The sequence below is a fragment of the Lutra lutra genome, chromosome 9 (genome assembly GCF_902655055.1).
Source record: "Lutra lutra chromosome 9, mLutLut1.2, whole genome shotgun sequence".
NCBI lineage: Eukaryota > Metazoa > Chordata > Mammalia > Carnivora > Mustelidae > Lutra > Lutra lutra.
The window spans coordinates 36,249,768-36,268,014 of NC_062286.1; the positions used below are offsets into that span (position 1 = coordinate 36,249,768).

An 18,247-nucleotide genomic window follows, 5' to 3' on the forward strand; every position below is an offset into this window, starting at 1 on the left:
AGCATTTAATGGGCTCTTCCTCTCACCAGCCCCCAGCTGCTCTGTGAGTGTGACAGCACGTCATAAACACGCAGCACAGTGGACCTGTAAGGAGGGGGTTCCCAACAACGCAGGCACCCCTGGTTAAGTGGGCATTAGAAAGAGATGCTTAGTGACAGCCTGTGGACAGGGAAGAGAGCCCATGTAAGGGAAGTGTCCTAAGACAGTGTCACCCATTTCTTTCCTTAAAAACTTTTTTTTAAAGGTGTTTTAAAAATGTGTTTTCTAAAATTATTATGATTATTTTACAAGGTCCGTGCAGTCTTTGTGGGGCTTTATAGGGCGTATCTGGCTACAGCTGGTGCACTTTGGGGGGTTTTTATGGCAAATTATTCTCGGATTACTCTTTAATGCAGCAAGGTCTGCCTGTTGTCTGAGCTCCCTGGGTCATATAGAAAACTCTCAGACTTGATACAAAACAGCTGCCTCGGTCAGCTGTTCCAAAAAAGGAGCATTTTTAGACCGAAGCAGCAGGAAAAAAGGTTTTTGTAGCTGGTGGAGATTTTGAAAAATGTTCAATTATTCTTTCCTTGCCATTAAAATGTGATTTAATTTTGTTATTAACAAATTGTGTAAATCTAAAAAAAAGACTCTGAATGGGAGTTTGTGGAGTGCATTCTGGCAAGACTTACAGTATGTCCCGGGGGGTTGTTCTCCAGGGAAGGCAGCCGCACAAAACTCCAGCTGACCTCCATGTCCCCGGGCCTCAGCCCTAGCTGGGCTGGGGTCAGGGGGCCAACCCTTCGGCCTCCCTCCTCCTGCTCCTCTGGGTTCCTGCTGAGACCAGCAACAAAAGGGTCAATTGTCTGAGGCCTCCCTTTGTCTTGGGGGGGCTCTGGGGGCCTCTCTGAATGCTGAAGCTTCTCTGTGCATGTGTGCACATCTGTATGAGTGTGTGCGCGCATATGTGCTGGTGCCTGCGTGTGTCTGCATCTGAGTACTGTGTGAGCATGCGCATGGACTGAGCACATATGAACACATGCTTGTTGGGACGCGTGCACACGCAAGTGGTGTACATGTGCATGTACGCGTGAGTGTGGGTATGCATGTGTGCAAACGTATGTGTACACACATGGGTGAATTGGGTCTCAGGGCACACAACGTGTGTGCATCTGTGTGCCCACACGTGTGTAGTGGTTATAAATTGTGCACAGGCGCATGGTTGCACACATGTCTGTGCCGACACAGGCAGGAGGGAGACTGGTTCAAAGCATTTCCGGGTTGCTGGGGCTTCTTAGCACGCTGAGTGCTCAGAGGGGCCTGACTAGCTAGGTTCCTAATGCCAGGGCAGAAGGTTATCTCTGGCTCATCTCTCAACAGATTACACAGTGGCCTTTGTCTTATATCTACTATGGTCCAGAAACCTCAGAGATTTTCTACCGCCCCTGCCTTCTCTGGGGTCAGATAATATGCAGAGGAGGCAGAAGAGACATAGTCTCCTTACGCATGTTCCAACCTGGGATTTCAGGGCAAGGCCCATGAGGGCTCTTCTCCACCGTTCAGGGGTCTTGTCAGGGCTGCCAAACTGGATCAGGGGCGTTCTGTGTGGAGTTTCCAGCATGACAGTGCGGTGCCCTGTTCCCATCCACCACGTGAGTCACGTCTCACGTAGCTCCAGGCCCTTTGCCTGGGTTCGAATCATCTAGTTCCCTAGCATGTCATTACCCGGCCTGTTCATGCAGAGGCCCCTGGAACGCAGCGGCGGTTCTGTGTGATTCCCTGGTTTGCGCTTTCTTCCTTCACAGAGATGTCCTTTTTAAAATGACAACAAAACATACTTGATTCAGAAGCCAGGAAAAGACAAATGCGAGGGCTTCATTGAAATTCATCTCTGTGAAGGATTCATCACCCAGCCTCTTTTAACCAGCACAGCTACCACTGAAAGACTTCCTCTGCTTTTTTCTTATTTTTGGCCCTCCCACACCCATTTTCTCTCCCTCCTCCAGCAAAGGCGCATCTTTCAACTGCGGAAAAGCCACCAGTTTAGCAGTACTTGAAAGCTTATCAAAATATTCGGTTGGTAAAATTATCTTGTAATTAGCCTCAGTGGAAGCCAGAACTTTTTAACTCCAGGAAATGTAAAGTTACATGGCATGTGAAATCGTAAATTGCTCATCCTGACCTTTTGGCTACAGTTTCTGTTTTTATTTCCTTCCCTAAGTAATTTCCTCCTTGTTCTTTAAATTCTTGATTGTCCCTGAGGCATCTTCCTTTTCCGTTTGCTTAAATCTCAAAAACAAATGTACCTTTGGTTCAGCTGACAGATAATTGAGTACACTCAGGTGAGTGTGGTATGAAATCACCTTGATGTCGTAGATTTCATGCCTTCACTTCTAGAGAATCTTTTGGTAAAATTCAAGCCTGTCCCCCCTGAGACCTGTCAGTTCTGCATTTGGGGTGTGCATGGTGGTAACACCCAGCCGAACTATTCTGGAACTGACCTGTTCAGGTAATAGCTGGGGGATTCTGCAGTGTGTCAAGCTGGACTGAGGTGTTACACTTTCTTCTTTCTTTCTTTCTTCCTTCCTTCCTTCCTTCCTTCCTTCCTTCCTTCCTTCCTTCCTTCCTTCCTTTCTTTCTTTCTTTCTTTCTTTCTTTCTTTCTTTCTTTCTTTCTTAAGATTTTATTTATTTATTTGACAGACAGAGATCACAAGTAGGCAGAGGGGCAGGAAGAGAGAAGGGGGGAAGCAGGCTCCCTGCTGAGCAGAGAGCCCGATGCGGGGCTTGATCCCAGGACCCTGGGATCATGACCTGAGCTGAAGGTAGAGGCTTCACCCACTGAGCCACCCAGGCGCCCCAGAATTTCTTTATTTTTTTTTAATTAATTAAAATATAGTTGACATATAGTATATTCATCCCAATGACTTTACTTCTCTTAACTCTCCCTCTCCTTGCTTCTTCATCACCCCTTCCACCCTTCCACTGCCCAGGGACCCTTGTGTCATCCAGGTCCAGGACAACCCCATGGAAGTGACCAACCCCACCCCCACCCCCACTGCCATTGGGGCCAACATCAGGGGAACTGCTAGTGACGTGAAGGTTCAACTTAGGTAGACTTTGAACTGGATGATGCTTGGATTTTTAACTGCTGTGAGTTCCTTAAACTATCAGGGCCTTAGATCAGCCACAAGTGGGTTGATGAGAGTTATATAGGCACGGTTGAAGCTGATCATCATTTTTACATGATAAAATACTTTCTCAGTTCTAAGAACTAACTTAAAAATTAAATTTTGGGAAATGAAGGACTGCCTGGGTGGCTCAGTTTGTCAAGCATCCAACTCTTGATTTCAGCTCAGGTCATGATTTTGGGGTTGTGGGATTGAGCCCTGCGTTGGACTCCGTGCTCAGCAGGGTGTCTGCTTGGGATTCTCTCTCTCCCTCTCCCTCTGTTCTTCTCCCCCACTCCCCACTGACTTATGCCCACTCTCTGTCTCTGTCTGTCTGTCTCTCTTTTTTAATTAAATTAATTTTTTTTAGTGTTCCAAGATTCAGTGTTTATGGACTACACTCAGTGCTCCGTCTCTCTCTCTCTTAAAAGAAGTAAATAAAATCTTTTAAAAAATTTTTGGAAAATGAAAACATTTTCATAAATGAGGTATTGCCCAAATATAGTTGTAGTAGTGGTAGTTATTATTCATGGAATTTTTCCTTTCTATAGGCAGTATGCACACATGTGTGTGCACACACAGGTATAAACACAAAAACGGAAAAATTGCTTAATCCTTACATGAGAAAATCTTTTCGCGTTATATAGTTGTAAACACTGAAGCTCTGAGAATCTAAATATCTGATATCCATATGGTTAGCAGTTGAACTCTTGTGGCCTGGCTCTTCCAGAATCGGCTATGACCTTGCATGAACTAGCTGAGGTCCATGTCATATGATTTGATCCCAGCTTATGCTTGAGAGGTTTCCATGCCACCCCCACAGAGTAAAAAGGAAATCAAGGTGTCACCATGGTCTCCACTTGTCACTGTGTCCAGTGATGGTATACGCTTTCTCTTGATGTCGCACATGCACTGAAGGCTCAATCTCTTTGCTGTCCTCAGGAGCGCAGTATGTTGGCCTTGAGCTCATGGAATCAGTGTGAAGGCTGCTCAGATCCCCCTGACAAGACTCTGACCCAGGTGGTCAGTCTCCCCCGACCCCATAGCCTGGGCTCCGCTCAGCACTCCTGGGGCAGGGGTGAGGGAAAGAACTCCTCCCTGGACCCGGGTATGGCAAACCTCAGAATCAGCCACACACTGAATCCTATCCTTTCACAGCTTTGTCTCAGAGCTGAAAGAGCCCTGTTTTGCTCATACAAACAGGGAGTAGAATGGTGGTTGCCAGGGCCTGGGGGTGAGGGAAATGGGGAGGTGTTGGTCAGAGGGTATAAACTTTGAGTTGTAAGATGAATACACTCTGGAGATTTAATGCCCAGCGCGGTGGCTATAGTTAACAATACTGTATTGTATACTTGAAATTTGCAAAGAGAGTACATCTTAAGTGGTCTCACCAAAAAAAGAAAAAGTGATTTTGTAAAGTGATGGATGTGTTAATTAATGTCATAACATATGGTAATAATTTCACCCTGCATATGTAAATCAAGGCATCACATTGTATACATTAAATATATACAATTTATTTGTTAATTACATCTCAATAAAAAATTTAAAAATTAAGTTTAAAAAATGTAAAGAAAAAAGAAAAAAGGGTTAAAAAGCAAAAAAAAAAAAAAAAAAGCTCTGTTAATGGAAGATCTGCCAGATGAGAGACACCCATCTAATTTGAGAGATGCAAAGAAATATTTTAGGTGTCTCTAAGACCCTTTCAAAATATGATTATCCTTTAAGAACTATGATGAAACTAAAGATCTATCATTAAAACGTGTTATTTATGAAGCAGAAGCAGTAGGAGATTTTGGGAAATGTTTAAAAAATAATGGACCATAATAAGTGAATTTTCTTGTGAATTCAGCATACTCTTAATATTATTTAATATCTATTTTTCCCCTCTTTTTAATTACAGCTTGGGTTGACGATAGCCATTCGCTACAGCCACAGGTAAAGTTAATTTTTTTTTCTCTTAAGGCACAACCTTACTGGTTTATAGCTTTTAGTTTGCTCAAGTCTGTGGGTTTTTGAGCTTAATTTTGGTGACTATTGTACCCATGGTATCAGTTCACAGAATTAGAATTGTTCTAGTTGTTTGATTTGTGAGCATCACTGGCTATTTGGGGGAAGAAGGTTTTTACGTAAAAGTGGTGGTAGGTAGTGCATTTCTTTTAAACGGAAAATGTACTCCTGTAGGGCAGGAACACAAGTGATTCCTGGATAATGTATTCCATGTAGGGATAAGAACAGAATCAGAGGTGTTGTGCGTGAGAGGCGGAGACCAGGCAAACAGAAAGTTGGAGGAAGGCTTGTTAGTGAAGCCCCTGGCCCCTCCATGGAGGCCCCCTTCTTGTCTTACGTTCATCTGAGAATGGCTGAAAGCTCTATTTTTTTTGTCTTGCTTCATGACTCCTGCCTTTTTCTCAAGTGCACCATGCTTATGAAAAATGTTGGTTTCTTGTACTAATATTCATCAAAATGTATTAAAATGTTGAATTAGTTAAAGATCCTGTCTCCATGGACGGGCTACAAGTTACGTCCCTCCTGTCCTTACACAACCTGTTCACAGCCTCCCCAAAGTGCCACCCGCCGGTCAGCTTAAGACATCTGGCCAGCTCTCCACAAACAACCTGTAGTTACCTCAAAGGAGGTTGCCTTCCAAAAATACTTGCAACAGGTTGCATGTACTCATTTACATTCAGCTGTGACTTGAGCCACGAAGTGGGCAGAGAGACCTCGAAGAGCTATCGGTGCCCTATGTGGGGTAGAGCAGGAAGAAGGCAGGACAGGGTGAGAAGCACTCAGAACTGGGAATGAGTGTCTGGGAAGAAAAGTGCTCATGCTGGACACTCCTGGCTACTCTTGGGAGAATGCTGCTCCAGAGAAGCCCAGACTTCTTTGATGTTTCGAGATCGAAGGTGTGCCAGGTGCTAGGAACGGCCAGGCAGAGTGTCCTGCAGACACACCTGCTCCCTTGTCAGCCTGGCCCAGGCTCCTGGACTGACGGGCTCTACAGTGGCTCTGCCCTTGGGAAGCCTGATGTGGACAGCGGGTCCTGAACCCTCATGTGTGCTGCATATTGGGTGGGGGTATGGGGAGGGGAGGGCAGATTTTGCCCTTTCCATTCTTTTCCTTTTGGGTGGAACTTTCCTCATACTTGAGTCCCCCTTCTCAAGAAAAGCAGCTGGCTGTTTCTGCATGAGAGCTGAAGATGCCTCTTCCCTAAGAAAGCTAAGGTCTTGCTCTGGTTCAGAGAACAATCATGGCTTATTCGCACAATGGTGAGGGTTACTCTGTGGCTCCATGGAGAGCTCTAACTGGTGCAGAAACTCAGAGTCTATATGGAGCTTGAGAAGAGAGTTTTCTTTTTAATACTTGGTGAGGCTAAGGGACATTTGCCAACCATTAGTCTTTTCGAGTCAGGGAATCAGGTAAGATAGCAGAGCAGGGTAGACCTGATGGAAGGCTGGGTGGTGCCTTTGCCCCTGTGCTTATATGGGGTTCAGGCCTATGTTGTGGAGAAGATTCCTGCTTGCCCCTCCCTCAGCCAGGGCAGGCACCTGGCATCACAATGTGAGGTTACTGATACCTCACTGGGTTGGTGGAGACCCTTCTGTCCCTCCTGCTGCCTGGCCCTGTCACCCATCTCTGTCCTCAGAGAGAAGGAAGATGAAGGATGTGTGTTTCTGGTTGTATCTTCTTCTCCTCCTCCTCGTCCTCGTCCTCCTCCTCCTCCTCTCCCTCCTCTTTCTCCTCCCTCTCTTCCTCTACCTCCCCCTCCTACACCACCTCCCCCTCTTTCCTTTTTAGATTTATTTATTTATTTGACAAAGAGAGAAAGAAAGGGAGAGAGAGCACAAGCAGGGGGAGCTGCAGGCAGAGGGAGAAACAGGCTCCCTGCTGAGCAGGGAGCCAATGTGGGACTTGATCCCAGGACCCTGGGATCATGACCCAAGCCAAAGGTAGACGCCCAACCGACTGAGCCACCCAGCTGCCCCTGGTTGTGTCTCTTCTTTAAAAAAATCCTGCTAGTTTGTTTAGATTAATTGAAACTTCAATATTTCTGTTGATTACTTTTTTTTTTAGTAAAATATACCTAACATAAAATTTATTATTTTAACCCTTAAAAAAGGTTTAAAAGGTATTCAGTTCAGTGATACTAAGTATATTCACATTCTTGTCCAACTATCACCACATCTATTTCTAGAACATTTTCATCTTCCCAAAATGAAACTCAGTACTCACTGAACACTAATTCCCCATCCCCGCCCCGCCTCCGCCTCCAGCCCTTGGTAACCCCCATTCTACTTTCTGTCTCTGAATTTGACTACTATAGGATCCTCAGATAAGTGGAATCATATAGTATTTGTCTTTTTGTGGCTGGCTTCTTTCACTTAGCATAATGTCCTCTGGATTCATCCATGTTGTAGTGGTTGTCAGATTTCCTTCCTTTTTAAGGCTGAATAATACCCCCATTGCGTGTGCGTGTGTGTGTATATCTATATAGATATATAAATATATATATCACTCTTTGCTTATCCTTTCATCTATCAATAGACTTTTGGGTTGCTCCTGCCTTTGGCTATTTATTGTTAACAATGCTGCTATAAACATGAACATGTAAAAATCTCTTTGAGGGGTGCCTGGGTGGCTAGGCTGGTTAAGCATCTGCCTTCGGCTCAGGTCATGATCCCAGGATCCTGGGATCGAGTCCCATGTTGGTCTCACTGCTCAGTGGGCGTCTGCTTCTCCTTCTCACTCTCCTTCTGGGCTCTCTCTCTCTCTCTCTTTTGCTCAAATAAATAAATAAGTAAATAATCTGAAAATAAAGAGAAAAAGAAAAATCTCTTAGAAAACTTGCTTTCAGTTCTTTTGGGTATATACCCAGAAGTGGAATTGCTGCATCATATGGTAATTGTATTTTTGGGTTTTTGAGGGATCGCCATACTGTTCTTCCGTTGATTACTTTTCAAGATGGGGTTGTGTCCTACATGTATGCAGTTCTGGGTCCCCTTGAAAGGCTCACAGTTGCTATTGAAAAATGGTTTCCATTTCTATTGTCATGTCTACCCAGAACACAGATGCTGGAATTGAGGGTTTCCAAGGTCCTCTTCATGTGGGTTAGGATACTTTTGGAAGCAAGGTTTGGGACTTAAGGTTCTAATCACCAGCTCCATATCCCAGATCGAAACAGGAGGGCCAAGGCCAAGAACAATGGTGCAAGATTCTTGTAGTAGATGGAAGTGGGATGAAGGGAAAGGGGGAAGTGAACATGGCTCCAGATGGCAGCATTGGGAAGATGGGTTCAGTTAGGGGTGGCTTGGAGGGACTTTTGCAGAGGAGGAGAGGAATCACTAAATCCTACAAACTCGGTGGGCAGGCAGTACCTCTTAGGCTGCCATAGACACATGGGGCAGAGCAGCTTGGAAAGGGGAAACTTTGTGTGGCAAAAGAGGGACTTAAGGCCCAAAGGATGCCTGTATTGTTTTTATACACCCGTATTTTTGCTCCAGCCGTCAAATCTCCCTCGTTACGATGAACAGAGCTAGAACATCCCTCCCCTCCATTCCTGTACTAACACAGGTTCACCCCAATGACTCCCACCTCTGCCCTCAGACTTGCTGGTTCAGCTTCTACTCCTGCTAGACCAGTAATGCCAGACCTGGTTGTGTGGTATAGGAGTGTGTGTGTGTGTGTGTGTGAGAGAGAGAGAGAGAGAGAGAGAGAGGGAGGGAGGGAGAGAAAGACGTCATACAGGGTCAGGTGCTCAAGGGTCAGGAAGTGGAGAATGACAAAGTCATACTCTGATGCTGTAGATGTGCCAGGCAAGCAGGAGCATCAGCTGTGACCGATCGTGCATCTTACGATAGGTCCTGCACACATTTCATTTATTATCATGGAGTCTTAATTTATGTCTGTACAGTCAAGTCATTTTCACAGAGTGGAAAAATCGTCTCTTGATGTTCATTCCCCCCCGGGTTGGCTTGAGGTTTTCGAGTGGAATCCACACAGTGGTGACAGCTGGGTAACCCCCAGAAGTGCCCTTTGCAGATAACAGCTCTCGGGGCCCCACCACCCACACAGTGGGGAAATTGTTCCCCACTGTGTGGGTGTTTTGTTTTTTTCTTTTTCTATAAGTCAGTAAGAGTGTTTAGACGTTCTTCCTGTCTGTCACTGTGCAGCAGCCTGGAGAAGCCTGCTCCCTCCTGGTGGGAGCTCCCAGGCAGAGACGAAGTGGCTCAGAAGTGGTCATCTTACCTTTGGCTCTTGCTTCTCTGGCACAGCGGAGAGGCCACGTGAGCCAAGAGCGTGGCAGTTTTGCACACGGCCCCTGTGTCCTTGTTTCTAAAGAACAGCCCATGGAAACCGGGTGGGAGAGTGGCGAACTAGCCCCCGACAGAATTCTTTTCTTTTTTGTTTCTGTTCCTTGTCCTTCTTTAATAAATAAGGAGGGAAGCAAATTTTCCACTTGGCTCTGTTACAGTTAAAAATGGAAGTTCACAGAGGTTTGACTTTTAGATGAAGACTAAAGATATGTCTTTTTCACAACTGACTTTTTCTGTTTCGTATAAGCCCTAACAAAGGCCAAATTTGGTACCCTGCCCCAGGCCTGTGCCCTAACCCTAATTTTGGAGTTATAGGTACCAACCTCCTAACAGGCTTTGGTGTTCCCTGAGGGCTGATGAGGGGAAGGGAGGTTTGGGGAGCTTGTGTGTGATCGGTCCCAGAGAAGTGGGCGAGTTGACAGTTTGACGATCCCTAAGCTGGACTTCGGAGGGCATGGCCTTACGCAGAAAATGCAGACCCCATGATTAAATGTCATTCTGAGACTGCCTTCAGGTGTTTGCTTTGGATGAGCCACAGGGCCTAGCAAGAAGTGAAGGGGTCATGTACTTTTGTGTTCCGATTTAGATTAGAAGTGGAGTTTGAAGTTCATAGATGAATCAGAATACTTATTGAATGGACAGGCTGCATCAATGAACAAATGAAATTGTCATCTTGAAATACAAAGGGAGGGAAAGACAAGAAACAGGGCCATCAGGCCTATTGGACTTTGATTTCAAGTGTTGGCAAATACCTAGCAACTCCCATTTGGAGCAGGTTTGATCTTGTGGAGACAGCTGGGGGACACTGTTGTTCTCCAAATTTTGTAAAAATAAACAAAGATGCCTTTCTGCCCCCCTCCCCCCCCCGCCCAACAACCCCTTCCAGGGAATAGTTGTTTCTGTCACTGGGGCTTTCTGGCCGACTGTTCCATCTGTCTCTGTTTCAGACTTCACAGTGAGGCCCTGACCAGATTTATACACAGGGTTGCCAAGAAATTTATTCAACCCCAGTGGCATAATCTTAAAATCAAGCCATCTTTTGGAAGGTTGCATTTTTAAGATAACCTTAACACAAAATATTGCCCCTGAGGAACAGAATATGAATAGTCACAGGGTGTCTGAATTATATGACCAGACTCGGTGAGGTCCTCCAACCCTGCAGATACCTTGTTGGCCTCTTAGAGCATGGCTCTGCCTGGGGCTGTTGATATGCCTGGAGAGTGGTGGGGGCTGTTCAGGGTCCAGGGGAGTAAGGCATATGTCAATGTGCCTTCCTGTGCCTCTCCCATCCCCTTTAATCCCTTGTCTGATTTTTAATTCCGTGGCCTTATTCTCCAAAGACATTCCGGTCCAGGCTTTCTGCCATTTCCCCAGTCAAACCTGCTTATCACATGTCTGATGCCACGCCCACAGGATGACCTCTGGAAGGATATTTTGCCTGCTAGTATGAAGATCTTTCTCAAATACAGATCTGATTATGTCCCTCCCACTCAAAAGCTTCCATAGGCTTCCGTGCTCAGGGAGCAGAATTCTGATCCTAGACTTTATCTCCAAGCCTGTCTCCTCAAATTTTGTAGCCCTGAGCTTCTCGCCTGCTCTATCCCTTGCTCTTGCTATTTCCTCTGAAGAATTAACTTCCCTCTTCTCTTCTGCATTAGTGAACTCCTACTCCTCCAGTGGCCCCTTGGGTGGAAAAGAGGTTGCCTCATTTTCAAAAATTTATCAAGGAACCACGCTCCTTTCTATTGTTAGGGCTCAGAGCTGACCTCAACTTTGTGTCTTTTCCTTTCTATATCAGGGAGTAGGTTGGAAAGGCAGACTGCATTCTTGTTCCCCTCGCACATCAGAACACGTGGATTCCACAACCCAGCACTTAGAACCAAGGCCATTTGGCAAAGCCATTCTGTGTGGGGGAGTTTAGAAGGAACTGGTTAGTCTTTCTTTTATGGTATCTTTGAAGAATGACCACTCCCTTACTTTCAAAAGGATAAGGCACCCAACTTAAATTGGTCCAGAGATTAGACAAAACCCTATTTCAAATGAAGAAACATACATGTAAGTATTTTGCCTAATGATAAGGTAATTCAAAGAATGACAAGCTAATTAAAACATGTATATGGAAAGGCAAAAGACCTGGATTAGCCAAAGCAATTGGGAGAGTTGAAAGCCTTATACTACCCGACTTCAAGACTTACTATAGAATTACAGGAATCAAGACAGTCTGGTGCTGGTAAAAGGACAGATAGGCTAGTTGAACAGAATAAAGAGTCTAGAAGCAGACCCACACATTCATGATCAGTTGATTTTCAACAGAAGCACCAAGGTAATTCAAGGGAGAAAGGATATAAATGGTACTGGAACAATTGAACACTCTTTAAAGAAAAATACCCCAAACCTTCAACCCTTATCTTTACAGCAGGTACAGCTATGAACAGAAATGGATCAGGTGCCCACAATAAAATCTAAACCTGAAAACTTTATAGAAGAAAACATAACTGCAGATCTTCGTGACCTTGGGCAAGACAAAGATAGCTTTGAACACAAAGAGCATAAACTATGAAAGAAAAAGTTGGTAAAATGGATTTTTTCAAAATTAAAAACATCTGCTCTGTGAAAACCACTGCCTAGAAACTACAAGCCACAAACCAGGAGAAAATATTTTCAAAACACATATCTGATAAAGGACTTGTATCCAGAATATGTGTAGAACTCTTACAGACATTTAACAAGAAAGCAATTTAATACCTGGGCAAAAAAAAAAATCTCTTGAACTGACACTTTACCAAAGAAGAGACACAAATGAGATGGCAGAACAGGTACGAGAGATGGCAAATAAGCACATGAAGAGGTGCTCAGCATCATTAGTCATTAAGGAAATGCAAATTAAGACCACAATGAGATTCTATTACACATGAATCAGAATGGCTTAAACACACACACACCAAAAACAAAACAAAAAAATCCCCCCAAACAACAAAATGCAAAACCACAAAATCCTGACAATACAGTATGAGGTATTGATGAAGATACGGAGTAATTCCAGCTCTCCTGCACTGTTGGTGGGAAAGTAAAATGGTGTGGCCACTTTGATAATTTCTTACAATGTTAAACATCACCTTACTATGGGACCCAGTGACTCCACTCCCCGGTAGCACTGACACAAATGGAAACATGTGCCCATGCAAAGACTTTATGCAAATGTGCATAGAGGCTCTGTCCACAACAGCCCAAAAGTGAAAACGATCTCTAGTGCCCTTTGCCTGGGAAGTGGATAAACAGACCGTGGCCCGTCTGCGCAGTGAAATATTATTCGGCAATAAAAAGGCATCATGTTGAGTGGAGGAAGCCAGACTCCAACGTGCATACGCTCTAAGATTCCATTTACATGGCATTCTGGGAAAGGGAAAACTACGGGAAGAAAGACGGGGAGGGGAGGGGCTAACTAGAAAGTGGCATGAGGAATTTGAGGGGAGGGGGCAGTGACAGACATAGTCTGAATCTTGATTATGAGGGTTTCCAGACTCATGGAACTGTAACACCTGAAGCAGGTGAATTTTACTGGAAGTGAATTAAACCTCAGTGAACTTGAATGAAAGAGAGCTAAGGTTGGAGACAGCCTGGGCCACTCTTGTGCGAGACCACCCTGTCTGAGGCCACGTTAATGGTCCCATGTCCAAGTGCTTCTGAGTATGGAACTACCTTGTGTTTGGTATGCCCAGGGTGAGGCGTCGGTTTCATAGTTTTGCTCACTTGATTGTTTTCAGTGACCGTGAGCTGTTAGATGTGTAACAGCGTGCAGGTTAATTTGCTGGTCTTTCAAAGGCTTTCCACGTGAATGAGTTCACAGGTGCAGTCAGGACTTTGGTCAGCCATGGACTTCTCAGATTGAAAGGCGCTCGAGGGAGGGGCTTTGGTGGGGGTAGTTCAGCCTGAGGCGTTGGGTTTGACCTTATTCTTTACTCACTATGTTGCTGCTGGGGGGCATTGGAGGGGCTGCAGGGGGTTTCCAGAGCCAGCCCCCCATTCTGTGGTTCACTGAGCCCGCAGGGGGCACTGGGATGACATGTTGGGCTTGGCTTGCCCCCCTCCGTGGAGCCGAGGTCCCCAGTGCTGGTGCTGGAGGTCACGTTCCAGGAGGCATTGCTCATCTCATCCATCTGGAAAACACATCGACTGGCTGGTCTCTCCCTGGAGACCCAGGGAATGGGGTGCAGCTGTTTCCAGATCTCACCAGTGAGAGAGTAGTGAGAAAGCAGCTCTGCCTTCCACCCCACCGCCGCCTCCCCCTCCGCCCTGGCTGCTGAGGCGAATGCGGCAGGTGTCACCCCTACTCCCACTTGGTTGATTGCTGCTGAGCACTGGACAGGGGGCAGGGCCCCAGGCACCCAGTGAATGGGCTGTAGTCCAGAGCCCGGGGGCTAAGGACAGACAGGGAAAGCAGCCTGGAGGAAGATTCTTCCAGCAGCACACTCCTCACTGTGCTGAAAGGAGCTGCCATTCTCCCAGGGCCCGGGGGAGGCAGGTCGCAGACCACTGTCTAGGCTGGTGTTTATGACAGCCAGGCTGGGTGTGGGGAAGCGCAGGCTCCTTTGCTGTATTCCCTTGACTGGTACCATAACGCCCTGGTCCAACAGATCACCTATAGTGACCAAGCAGTCGGTCATCACCCATTTTGGAGGAGAGTTTACTCAGGCCCTGGTCATGTTTCTGTTAAGCGGGAGATGACACAGGGGTCCTTTGATCAGCCTGATGTGTTGGGGGGACTGGCTCAGGGCTGATTTTCTATGGCTTTACCTGCAAGTTTGGCTTAAAGTTCTACAACCCCTCTTCCTGAAGAATGTTTCTCAAGTTTTAATGTACAGTTATGTTGGCAAGACGTATTCCTGAGGCTCTGTTAAACTAGCCACAGAAAATTCTAGATCTACTTCCTTCCAGGCACCAGGGCGCCTCATTTATAGGTCATTTTTTCCTGTACAAAAGGCATTTTGGTCTCTTATGTGGCCCAAACTATCTATGCATCGGGAACATTCTATACACAGAGGACTGGGCCTGTGGAGGACCTGAGGGGTTTCCGGAAGGGGGCGGCGTGTATGCCCTCCACTGTGGGCCCAATGGGAAAGGAATCGAGCAAGGTAGCTCTTTTTTCTTTTTCCTGAGGTACCTTATCACTTAGATTTGGTTTCCTGCTGAGGTTGGTAGAGCCTCAAGTACCAAGTAGAGAAGGAAATATGTAAATTTACACTCCTGAGTCTTTTCTAACATACATGTGACTGCTTATCACAGTGGCCCATTTGGTTCTACAAGACAGCTTCCTCCTTAGAGTTTGTGGTGGGGTGGAGGTGGTGGGGCTGTCAGTGGCCCAGACGGAGCCCCGTTTATATCCTCACATGTAGGCTTCCACAGATGTCCACAGCAATCCTCCTCAGAACGAATTGCTCCTCTGTCCACATTCCCAACTGCGTTGGCCTGTTACCTGGTGGTATATTGTGGGGTTATTGATTTACACTCCTCCTAGACCAAGAGCTCTCAAGTGGGGAATTTTGTCCCCTTGGGAACATTTGATGATGTATTTGGTTGTCCCAGCTTGGAGGAGGGGTACTCCTGGCACCCAGCGGGGGGAGGCCAGAGATGCTGTGTAAGGCATATAGAAGAGCCCCTCCCCGCCACAAGAATGATCCTGCCCCAAATGTGACTCATCCCAGGGCAGAGAAACTATGCCCTTAACCGAGCTTCTCAAGGTCAGCATGGTGTTTATTCCTCTTTCCATCTTCAGGGCCTGGCAGGTACCATGTGTTCAGTCAGCAGAAATTGAATCAAATCCGTTATTAAGAGGCTCACATGCTCTGTTGGCTTTTGTGTTGACAAAATACTCCCCTGAAAACCTCTTTGTCCTCTTTCGTTTGTCTCTTTGCTTAAGCACAGAAATCAAATCAGCTTTCAATTAATCATGCTAATGGGCGGGAGAGAACGGTAGCCTCTCTTAAATGGTCTATCACCCAGAATGCACTTATGGTTGTCCATGCAACGGTAGAGAAGTACAAATCAACAATTAGACTCATTTGTCACTCTCTGGAGCCAGCCCTCTTCCACCTCTAGTTTGGCTGTCATTGAAGACACAGGGGAGGGCTCTGCCCTGTTGATAAGCCACAGGGTGTGACAGCTAATCGGAAGGCAATTGATTATTTTATCTTGACTGTCCTATTTCCAGTCTTCTCACCTCTTCTTCCTTATACAATCTTAAAATGAAAAAGAAAGACAATCCAGGACATTAAAAAAATTCCAGTTGAATGTAAATTCATTTGTTCATCTAACTAGCATTTATTGAGTATCTACCATGAGTAGATGAAGGTGAAAGCCCACCATGTCTGCCTCTGGTGACTCTGGTGGGAATCCTAGTCAGTCAGGGTGATAAAGGAAGTGTTTGAGGTAGTGAGGCATGAACGTATGAATGTGTGTGTGTGTGTTTGGGGGTGTGTGTCGTCGGCCATGCCAGGCTCCATGGGATAGGCTAGAGGCAACTCCTGGAGGAGGAAGAGGAGCCTGGCAGGCAGAGGGCAGGTGGAGGATATGCTTAGCGTTGCCAGTACAGATTCTAGCCCCCCTCCCATCTGTGGCTGTTTGTGATTGTCCAGGCAGAGACTAACTGTATCTTCACCAAGGAGGCAGGAGGTGATGGTTTTACACCTAGTAAGTGTGGGGGTTTAAAGTCACACCTCTGATACCCAACAGAAGACATGTTTCCTAAAACACGTCACCAACCCCACTGGGAGTCCCAGGGATGATTTCACATGGCTTACAGCTCTAATATGGATTCAGCCCCAGAGAGGAGTGCTTGTTTTCTGGTTGCTCACAGGGGCTAGGGCTTGGTGGGAGAGCAATTAAATGATATTTGGGCTGGAAGGGACAATTAATACTGATGGAAAACTTCTGTTTAAAATACATTTACTTAAGGGATGCCTAGGTGGCTCAGTCATGAGCCCAGAAACACGACCCTAGAAAGTGCCCACTCAACCTCAGGGGAGAGGGGGCCCATCTCAAGTGATAATCCAGAAGGGACCAGAATTTTCTGAGTTTTCATATCTTTGCTTGAGAAAGGGGAGGGAGGCAGTAGTCCTTGTCCCACTGCTCTCTGTTCAGCCTGCCCCCACCCCTAGTCCTTCACACCTGATGGCCAGGCCTCGGTGGGGTGAGGGGGGAGAGCTACCAATGTGTTCCAAGAAATTCTCTCCCATTTGAGATAGTTGACTGACCCCAAAGGAGCCCTTACTGTTTAAAAGGAAACCACGAGGGATCTTTTTTTTTTTAATAAAAACTTTAAGTTATATTTTATTATGGTAAGAAGCACATGAAATTTACTATTTTAACTATTTTAAAGTGTAAAATTCAGTGTTGTTTAGTACATTCACAATGTCATGCCACCATCACCACTATTTATTTCCAGAACATTTTTTCGTTGAAGTTAATTGACACACAATAATCTATGAATTTCAGATGTACACCATAGTGATTCAATCTTTTATTTATTTGTTTATCTATTTTTAAGATTTATTTATTCATTTTTAATGGTGGGGGAGCAGAAGGAGAGAGAGAATCTCAAGCAGACTCCCCACTGAGTGCGGAGCCTGACCCAGAGCTCGATCCCAGGACCCTGAGATCACGACCTGAGCCGAAGTCAAGAGTTGGACGCTCAACCAACTGAGCCACCTAGGTGTCTCTAGATCTTCTTTTTAATCACCTGTCCTCTGTGATGAAAAAATATGTTAGATGTTGGAAATGAAACTGCTCATAAAGAGGGAGATTTTTTTTTATACGTGAAAACAAGAGTAGAAGAATAAAACAGGGATTCTGCCAGTTACCAACAGTTACCCTTGACCTTAAAACCAGTCTTGATGTGGATGAAATGGCATTGTGCCATGCTTTAGATGATTCGCTGCATGCTTCCCCATTTAATTCTCTTAGCCCCTATAATGGGCTTTACTAATTCTGTCTTGTAGATAAGGACATTAATGCTCAGAAGGTTGTCCAAGACCCCAGAGCCACTTAATGAAGACCATGTTCTTTCCAGTATACTGGGAGCCCCCACTGACCTAGGCATAATTATGAATATCAGGTGACATTTAAGGAAACGCTCCAAACAAATCAAAGAGCGACTTTACAGGAGAAGATACCAGGAAGTACCTGATTGGTTGCCAGAGAAATGAAATACACAACGTGTGCTGTGAAATAAGAGAGAAGATCCTGTGTACTAAGGGGAAATGGAATGTAAATCTCAACTCTTATTTGGGATTATAACAACACTGACTTTACTTAGACTCAAATGATGCCACTAAGGCTTGTAATTCTCCCCATACATCTGTCTTCATCCATTCTTTCCTTCATTCATTGAATAGTTATTTTGTATCAAGTAGGATGCCTTTAGCTATGAGTAACAGGAAACCCTGGCTCAACTGTTTTAAACAGTAAGTGGGTTGTTTTCTCACTTAATGATTCCTGAAGTGAGGCAGTTTCAGGGTGGTTATTTCAGTAACTTAGTGACATGCTCAAAGACCAGGGTTGTTTTGATCTTTCTTCTCTGCAACCCTTAGCAAATTGGTTTTGTCTTTGGCTGAACCCCTCATAGTCACAAAATGGCTGCTGAAGTTCTTGCTGTCACATGCAGATGCAACAAATTTTAGCAAAAGAAGAAGACTCATCTCTTCCTATATGCCACTTTGTAGCAGCATGGGAACTTTTTTTTTTTACCAGAAACCTTTCAAGAGATTTCGCCTCTTCTTTTATTGGCCAC

General features: G+C 45.4%; 1 protein-coding gene across 1 annotated transcript in view; it reads left to right on the forward strand.

The window, feature by feature from the left end:
• Positions 1-18,247, forward strand: part of ACOXL (acyl-CoA oxidase like) — a 336,509-nt gene that overhangs the window by 90,042 nt on the left and 228,220 nt on the right. Inside the window, exon 10 of the mRNA XM_047746939.1 lies at positions 5,052-5,086. Coding sequence (XP_047602895.1) covers positions 5,052-5,086 — 35 coding nt within the window. The remainder of the gene's footprint in view (positions 1-5,051; positions 5,087-18,247) is intronic.